The sequence below is a fragment of the Ranitomeya variabilis genome, chromosome 2 (genome assembly GCF_051348905.1).
Source record: "Ranitomeya variabilis isolate aRanVar5 chromosome 2, aRanVar5.hap1, whole genome shotgun sequence".
In the NCBI taxonomy this organism is placed as follows: domain Eukaryota; kingdom Metazoa; phylum Chordata; class Amphibia; order Anura; family Dendrobatidae; genus Ranitomeya; species Ranitomeya variabilis.
The window spans coordinates 697311170-697320341 of record NC_135233.1 but is presented as its reverse complement, the minus strand read 5'-3'; the positions used below and the strand labels follow the sequence as shown (position 1 = coordinate 697320341).

Here is a 9172-nt window from a genome sequence, read left to right as displayed (position 1 = left end):
AGTAGTATAGCCTTGTGCCGTATAATGCCTGCCCTGTGTTGCGGTAGTAGTATAGCCTTGTGCCGTACCATGCCTGCCCTGTGTGGCGGTAGTAGTATAGCCTTGTTGCCGTATAATGCCTGCCCTGTGTTGCGGTAGTAGTATAGCCTTGTGCCGTACTATGCCTGCCCTGTGTGGCGGTAGTAGTATAGCCTTGTGCCGTGCCATGTCTGCCCTGTGTGGTGGTGGTAGTAGTATAGCCTTGTGCCGTACCATGCCTGCCCTGTGTGGCGGTAGTAGTATAGCCTTGTGCCGTGCCATGTCTGCCCTGTGTGGCGGTAGTAGTATAGCCTTGTGCCATATAATGCCTGCCCTGTGTGGCGGTAGTAGTATAGCCTTGTGCCGTACTATGCCTGCCCTGTGTGGCGGTAGTATAGCCTTGTGATGTACCACGCCTGGCCTGTGTGGCGGTAGCATAGCCTTGTGCCGTACCATGCCTGCCCTGTGTAGCGGTAGTATTATAGCCTTGTGCCGTACCATGCCTGCCCTGTGTAGCGGTAGTATTATAGCCTTGTGCCGTACCATGCCTGCCCTGTGTGGCGGTAGTAGTATAGCCTTGTGCCGTGCCATGTCTGCCCTGTGTGGCGGTAGTAGTATAGCCTTGTGCCATATAATGCCTGCCCTGTGTGGCGGTAGTAGTATAGCCTTGTGCCGTACTATGCCTGCCCTGTGTGGCGGTAGTAGTATAGCCTTGTGTCGTACCATGCCTACCCTGTGTGGCGGTAGTAGTATAGCCTTGTGCCGTATAATGCCTGCCCTGTGTGGCAGTAGTAGTATAGCCTTGTGCCGTACTATGCCTGCCCTGTGTGGCGGTAGTAGTATAGCCTTGTGCCGTGCCATGTCTGCCCTGTGTGGTGGTGGTAGTAGTATAGCCTTGTGCCGTACCATGCCTGCCCTGTGTGGTGGTAGTAGTATAGCCTTGTGCCGTGCCATGTCTGCCCTGTGTGGTGGTGGTAGTAGTATAGCCTTGTGCCGTACCATGTCTGCCCTGTGTGGTGGTGGTAGTAGTATAGCCTTGTGCCGTACCATGCCTGCCCTGTGTGGTGGTGGTAGTAGTATAGCCTTGTGCCGTGCCATGTCTGCCCTGTGTGGTGGTGGTAGTAGTATAGCCTTGTGCCGTACCATGTCTGCCCTGTGTGGTGGTGGTAGTAGTATAGCCTTGTGCCGTACCATGCCTGCCCTGTGTGGTGGTGGTAGTAGTATAGCCTTGTGCCGTGCCATGTCTGCCCTGTGTGGTGGTGGTAGTAGTATAGCCTTGTGCCGTACCATGTCTGCCCTGTGTGGTGGTGGTAGTAGTATAGCCTTGTGCCGTACCATGCCTGCCCTGTGTGGCGGTAGTAGTATAGCCTTGTGCCGTGCCATCTCTGCCCTGTGTGGTGGTGGTAGTAGTATAGCCTTGTGCCGTACCATGCCTGGCCTGTGTGGCGGTAGTAGTATAGCCTTGTGCTGTGCCATGCCTGGCCTGTGTGGCGGTAGTAGTATAGCCTTGTGCCGTATCATGTCTGGCCTGTGTGGCGGTAGTAGTATAGCCTTGTGCTGTACCATGTCTGGCCTGTGTGCTGGCAAAAGGTTGTTTTACTCTAAAATGCTTTAATCTAACCACTGGTTATTAGATTGTCAGGGTCCAGTTGTTGAATCTTTGGATTTTATGGGCAGCACGGTGGCGCAGTGGTTAGCACTGCAGCCTTTCAGCGCTGGAGTCCTGGGTTCAAACCCCGCGAAGGACAACATCTGCAAAGAGTTTGTATGTTCTCTGCGTGTTTGCGTGGGTTTCCTCCGGGTTCTCCGGTTTCCTCCCACATTCCAAAGACATACTGATAGGGAACCTAGATTGTGAGCCCCAACGGGGACAGCGATGATAATGTGTGCAAAACTGTAAAGCGCTGCGGAATATGTTAGGGCTATATAAAAATAAAGATTATTATTTTCTTGACTTATGGAGCAGAATTACAAATTCTAATATTTGGTAGTTTTTCTGGCCAATGGGGTACATGCTTTAGACAGAAATACACCATCACGCCTGCAGCCAATCGCAGGTTTAAATACCCTAGTGGTACTAAATGAAAAGTAAGAAGTTTATGATTTTTAAAAAATATGCAAAAACTAGAAGAAAAATCTAAAAATTTTAATAACTACGCACACACTTATTGATTTATTAATAATATTGTTTTTCATTTTGTACCTTGCAGGAAATTCGGTCTCTTCTTTCACTTTATGGCGGAAATATCAATAATATCCAAGAAGACCATGAAACGGTTGGTAGCTGTGTATCCGTATAGCTGTCTGCGCTGATTGATGTACTCATATGGTTAAGAGATAATTCCCTTTTTGCTTTACTACTTGTGTTTACAGGGGTATTCTTATGATTGTGATTAGCTGGCCTGGCACAGTATCACATGTGTAATGCTGCAGTGATGCCGTCGTGCCAGGCTTGTTAATATAGAGTCGCGGGAGGAAAGGCGATTCTCAGGCCATGTGCACACGTTCAGTATTTTTCGCGGTTTTTTCGCGTTTTTTCGCTATAAAAGCGCGTAAAAAACTCTTACATATGCCTCCCATTATTTTAAGTGTATTCCGCATTTCTTGTGCAAATGTTGCATTTTTTTCCACGAAAAAATCACATCGCGGAAAAAAAAGCAACATGTTCATTAAATTTGCGGAATTGCGGGGATTCCGCACACCTGGGAATGCATTGATCTGCTTACTTCCCGCACGGGGCTGTGCCCACCATGCGGGAAGTAAGCGGATCATGTGCGGTTGGTACCCAGTGTGGAGGAGAGGAGACTCTCCTCCACGGACTGGGCACCATATAATTGACATAGACCTAGTATTGTTTTTTTTTATTGATCTGATTCTTCATGCCAACATAGTTACATAGTTACATAGTTATTAAGGTTGAAGGAAGACTTTAAGTCCATCTAGTTCAACCCATAGCCTAGCATGCCCTAACATGTTGATCCAGGGGAAGGCAAAAAAAACCCATGTGGTAAGAGTAAGCTCCATCATGGGGAAAAAAATTCCTTCCCGAACCCACATACGGCAATCAGACTAGTTCCCTGGATCAACGCTTTATCAAGGAATCTAATATATATACCCTGTAATATTATACTTTTCCAGAAAGGTATCCTGTCCCCTCTTAAATTGAAGCAATGAGTTACTCATTACATCATCATACGGCAGAGAGTTCCATAGTCTCACTGCTCTTACAGTAAAGAATCCGCGTCTGTTATTATGCTTAAACCTTTTTTCCTCCAGACGTAGAGGATGCCCCCTTGTCCCTGTCACCGGTCTATGACATAACATCAATCAGTGAATTCAAAAAGATAAAAAATTGCACCAAGTTTCAGGTTACAGCTTTTATTTTTTATTAATTTTCATACCCTCGGTATTTACGACCTGGCGTCTCAGACCAGTAATGTATTATGGATAGTTGTGTGTGTCCAGGATGCTGCTACCTGCAGAAGCTTCCATGTGTGAGCACAGCTCCATTTCTCTTACTACTTCCATTTTCTATAGCAGAGTAGTGATCTCATTTCCCCTGTGCTAACGTGTGTGCGATTTCTCTCCCCCCCCCCCCCCCCCTTTCCTGCATGAAAATCTCTTTTGTATTTGGACACCATATAAGGGTATGTGTCCACGTTCAGGATTGCATCAGGATTTGGTCAGGATTCTCCATCAGTATTTGTAAGCCAAAACCAGGAGTGGAACAATTAGAGGGAAAGTATAATAAAAACATATGCACCACTTCTGCATTTATCACCCACTCCTGGTTTTGGCTTACAAATACTGATGGAAAATCCTGACCAAATCCTGATGCAATCCTGAACGTGGACACATACCCTAAGAGTCCTTTCCTTTTCTTTCTAGTAGCTTGCTATGCCACGTACAACCTTTCTGCTGTTATCTTAATGTCTCTTTCTATGTCTATTGGCCCTTGCAACTAACAAAGCTGCCCTCTGAAACGCTATAGATAGCTAAACGTTGAATATATTAAATTGGAATTGCATTACTGCTGCAGAAAATTAGTTAAACAATGAACGTACTTAGTGCATAAATTGTCCAATTCATGTGAGCCCAACAGCCAGCGACAAGGTGACCCCTTCTGCTGGGAACCAAACCTAACATGATTCCTCTACCAGGCTAAAAGCCTACAATTATATGGGTAGATAGTATGAGTCTCGATTTAAAACTGCCATAGGCTGATGGGGGAAGTGCGTGTAATGCAAGTATCAAAAGACAGACCATCACTTCCAAACAGAAAGACAAATGTGAACATGAGCAACCCATAGAACGAACAGATTTAAAGCTGCACTCTGAAACTTTATAGTATGGAAACATTGAATATATGAAATTGGAATTGCATTACTGCTGTAGGAAATAAGTTAAAAAGCCCAGGAGCGGTATCATGTTAGGTCAGGATCCCAACAGAGAGGTACGCCTTGTTGCTGGTTGATAGGCTCACATGAATTGGCCAATTTATGTGCTACGTACCTTCAGTTTTTAACTAGTTTTGTACAGCAGTAATGCAATTCCAATTTGACATAATCAATGTTTGCAAACTATAGTATTTCAGAGTTCAGCCTTAATTTATTAGTTCCTTATAGAGTCTCTCTCTTAGCTTGCACCTGTTCACACTTGTCTTTCTGTTTGGAAGTAATGGTCAGTCTTTTGATATTGGCCCTTGTAAACGCGCCGCTCATCACCCATCAAACAAGCAAAGCATTCATTCTCAATGTGATCGGATTGTTTATGCTGGCACAAGGGAATATGTGCTATTGACATGATGCTTTATGATATTTTGTCCCCATTCAATTGGTGTCAGCCATTAAACAATGACCGATCGACTTGTATATAGTTGATCACATTCGTCTATGGGCTGAGTTCAGCCAGTGTAAATGGGCCTTAAAACTGAGAAGGAGGAAGCAAGAGCAGATATCGGCTCTGCACTGCCAGATCTGTTTTAGAAGCAGCAGCATAGACTACATCAGCCAAATGTTAGAGAATATTTAATGACGACTATGAGAAAAATGCCTTAATTTTGCATTAAGGACAAAAGAATGAAAAGAACAAAAAAATAATCAATGCAAAAATGTTCATAGCCTTTACAGGATTTTTCACAACTTGGCAAGTTATCACTTATTCACAGAATAGGTGATAACTAGTGATGAGCGAACGTGCTCAAATAAGATTTTATCTGAGCATGCTTGTGTGCTAATCCACTATCTTCAGCTGCATGTCTCGCGGCTGTTCAACAGCTGCAACATATACAAGGATTGCCTGTTTGTTAGGGAATCCCTGCATGTGTTGCAGCTGTCTAACAGCCACAGGGACTTGAACATATGTTTCGAGCATACAGAAGTCACTCGATTAGCACACGAGCATGTTCCGATAACACCTTATCTGAGCACGATCGCTCATCACTAATGATAATTTGTTCATGGCTGGGGGTCTGATCACTGGGACCCTTACAGATTCTGAGAAAGGCTCCAAAAAGCCCAGCTAGCATGTGCTCCAGAGCTCCATTCATTGTCTATGGGCCAGAATGCTGTGCTCTACTATATCTGGAGTCCCATACACAATAAACCAGCTCTTCTTCCCAAGAGGAAGATTGAGAGCCCCCTGAAGCTACTTTGTGAATGTTACCTGTCTGGTGTTTTTCACCCACTGTGGTTAATTTGCTATAATCTTTTTTCTATTGTATTTTAATATTGTCTTCTCATTTTTTGGTTTCCAGTCTCCTTTCTGTGTTCTTAATATCCCATATGAGGATCTGACAAGGAAAATAATGCACCGGACTGTATGTGCAAAGTAAGGCTTGGTAAATAACTATTTCTGTCTTGTGCAATTCAGTTACATCCTATTGTGGACATTGTATTCTTTTTGCCCATGAGTTGATACATGGACATGCAAAACTGATTGTTTCCAGTTATGGAGAACCCTTTTAATTCTCACAAATATCCTAATAATAAAAGTTACTCTCCACACTCCTTAATAACAATACAATAAATTAAATTATGATGAACCATAAATAAGTATGCACCCAGATGGCTTGTGGTTGGCATGACATGTAGTAGTTTTTAAACCACAGAGTAGAAACCCTCAGAAATCAAATTTTCTGGAATATGTAATGGAGAAATGGTTTGTAAAAATCCCAGGCACTAACACTTCTGCATTTAGAGGGATAACCTTTTCTTCATAAAAAAAGCCATTTTTTGTGCTCTTGTGTTACTTTGTTAACTAGTAACAATTTCTGAAATGTGTCTGTATTTTCTAGAACAATGTTGTCCAAACACTTTGGTGAGTGCTGTTCCTCCCTCAGCCCCTCTGTGTATTTTGACCAGTGTGAGCATTAAGTTTGCTTTTTTTTTTAATTTACGTTTTCAAGTAACAAAACACATATGCTCACAAACAGATCTCAAATGTGCACTGAATTCAGTAGAGACTTAAAATGTGCTTAAGGACAAATGTTATCAATACAGGCATAGCTGGAAGAAAACAAGTGAGCATAATAACATTAACAACTTGTTCAGGTCTAGAGAAAATAGCCTTAAATTTAAGCGATGACCAGAGATAGAAAATAAAGGCTAGGAGATGTGACGGTAGGACTTCAAGTAATCAATTATTTGTTTCTGAGGGTTGAGAAAGGATATGAGGCTCATATAGAAGACTAATCGGGCTAAATGGCTAGACAGCAAGATGATGGGCACGGCCACGGCATGGCATCAGAGGGACTGGGGGGGAGAGGTGGAGGTAAAAGTCAAGCAAAGCATACCGGCAGAGGTAAAGGTGTGTTCCAGAGGGAAGATCATCTAAGCCCGGTAGGAGGGGATGAAAATTTAATCCAGGGAATCCAAGAGGTTTGAAATTTCTTGTGGGAGCGTGTTTCCCAACTAGAGAGTTCTTCTAAGCGATACAGGTCATGAACCTTAAAAGTCCATTCTTTCAGCATTGGAGGAGCTGGTTGCCTCCAATGTGTAGAAATCAGGTGTTTAGCAGCTGCCAATAGGATGGGGAGCAACTCATGTTTCCCTGGATTCAAAGTAGAGGAGGGAAGAGAAAGTAATACATCTTGGGGAGTAAGATCTCGCGTCATTAGACCCATACTATGTAAAGATTTATTTATGTCAGTCCAGAATTGTAATAATCCTGGGCAGAGCCAAAAAATATGTAGTATAGTCCCTATAGATTGGGAGCATCTCCGACACAGTGGGGAATCCGTTAGCCCTAAGTGGAACAGTCACTCCGGGGTTCTGTACCACCTAGAGAGAATCTTGAATGCGTTCTCTTGTAGTAAGATACATCTGGAACACCCGTGAGAGTTAGCAAGTACCTGTTGAGTTTCTTGGGGGGATAATGTAATCTTTAACTCCGACTCCCAAGAAGAGAGATACAGAGGTTTAAATTGGTTTGGGTTCTTGAGGAGGTTTGCATATAATTTAGAGACCAGTCTAGTAATTGGCGATTTCAATCTAACCAGAAATTCAAGCCAGAGCCAATCAGGGAATTGTCTCTAGATTGATTGGAGTTTTGACATGATGTGGTGGATATGGCTCTTCTGAAGAAAGTTGGAGGGTTGTTTTGCAGCGTTGGTCGGCCAATTGTCGGTGCAAAGAATCTGTTTTTTTTTTTTTTAAATTCGTTTATTAGTTCAGTATAAACAAACAATGCACACATTTGTAATTATCATCAATTATACCGTGAAATACAAATAATTGTAAAACAACATCATATCAGAAGTTACAAAGATAATGAGATGTGCATGGTAAATCATTAGTTCCTTATAAGATAAATACCTATCATACAACTTAACAACTTTAACCACTAACAGTAACAGTAAGTCGCCAAAAGAAAATAGATTTAAATCCTGCTCTATGAGCAATGTCCCCAAAAAACCACGAGCCCATCTCCCTATATAGATGTCTAGTCAGTGCAGACTATAGAGTATGACAAGAGGAGTTCCATCTGCCCCATATCTTCTCGAATTTACCTGGACATCCTCTATTTTGATACATTGTTTTTTCATATGGGATAATTGAATTCACCAGATCGATCCAAACTCTAAGGGTCGGGGGGGAGCCACCCATCCATCTTAACGCCAATACCTTCCTTGCCAAAAAGAGCGTCTCTCGGAGAAAGATCCCAGTATAATGATCCCAGGTCTCCGTGTCCCACACCCCGAACAAACAGGTTAACGGTTCAAGCGGGACAGGGATCGACAATAACGATGTTAATAATGTCGTCACTTCCCTCCAATAATGAAGAACTATAGGGCACCTCCAAATCATATGAACAAAATCAGCATCGGGCACATGACAACGCAAACAATCTGACGAATGTAAGCGGCCCATTTTAAAGAGTCGCGTCGGGGTTAAATAGGCCTGATATATGATATATAACTGGGTCATTCTATTATTGATTGAAGGGGACACTTTAGTTGAAGACTCAAGAATATCCTCCCATTCCTCTCCCAGTACATCTGGAAGGAGTTCCTCCCATTTCCCCTTGACAGAGTTGATGACCGACCCATCTCCCATGGATAGTAGATATGTATATATAGAGGATATAAGTCCTTGAGGACCCTGCGATTTGAGGATACCTATTAAAGGCAAAGAAGAGATCGCCCGATCCGTACCTACACTTCGTATGTGCGACCGAAAAGCTGATCTTAGTTGTAAATACCTGAAGAACTGAGACCTAGGGATGTTGTAATTATTTCGTAGTTGTTCAAAGGATACAAAAATCCCCTGGCTATGCACATCGCTCACCGAGGGAACACCATGGGAGACCCAGAAATCAGTGGATGGGTGATTTAGTAATTCAGGTATATAACCATTGTTCCACAGTGGCATCTCGGCTATGACACCCATAAATTTAATAATTCTTTTTATTTGTCTCCATATCAATCTCGCCAGCCGGAGCATAGGTAACAGACAACAAGTACCAACTTTCTCCATCTCTAAAAATCCCAGTGGGCAATCAATCCGGGCAGAATGAATTAAGTGACTCTCAGAATTAGGTAGGGAACTATCAGGCATCCACCTGCTTATCGCCTTAGCCTGTCCGGCAAGGTAGTATAAATAGAGGTCTGGTAAAGCCGCCCCACCCCCTTTTTTGGGTCTCTGTAAAATAGATA

At 43.2% G+C, this 9172-nt stretch overlaps 1 protein-coding gene across 2 annotated transcripts in view; it reads left to right on the top strand.

Moving 5' to 3' along the window:
• Positions 1-9172, top strand: part of TRMT11 (tRNA methyltransferase 11) — a 103628-nt gene that overhangs the window by 2056 nt on the left and 92400 nt on the right. The window contains exons 2-3 of one of the 2 annotated variants that reach the window (XM_077289434.1): positions 2229-2294; positions 5774-5847. In XM_077289434.1, coding sequence (XP_077145549.1) covers positions 2229-2294; positions 5774-5847 — 140 coding nt within the window. Of the gene's footprint in view, positions 1-2228; positions 2295-5773; positions 5858-9172 lie in introns of those variants that run through there. The other variant, XM_077289435.1, reaches the window with a different exon arrangement.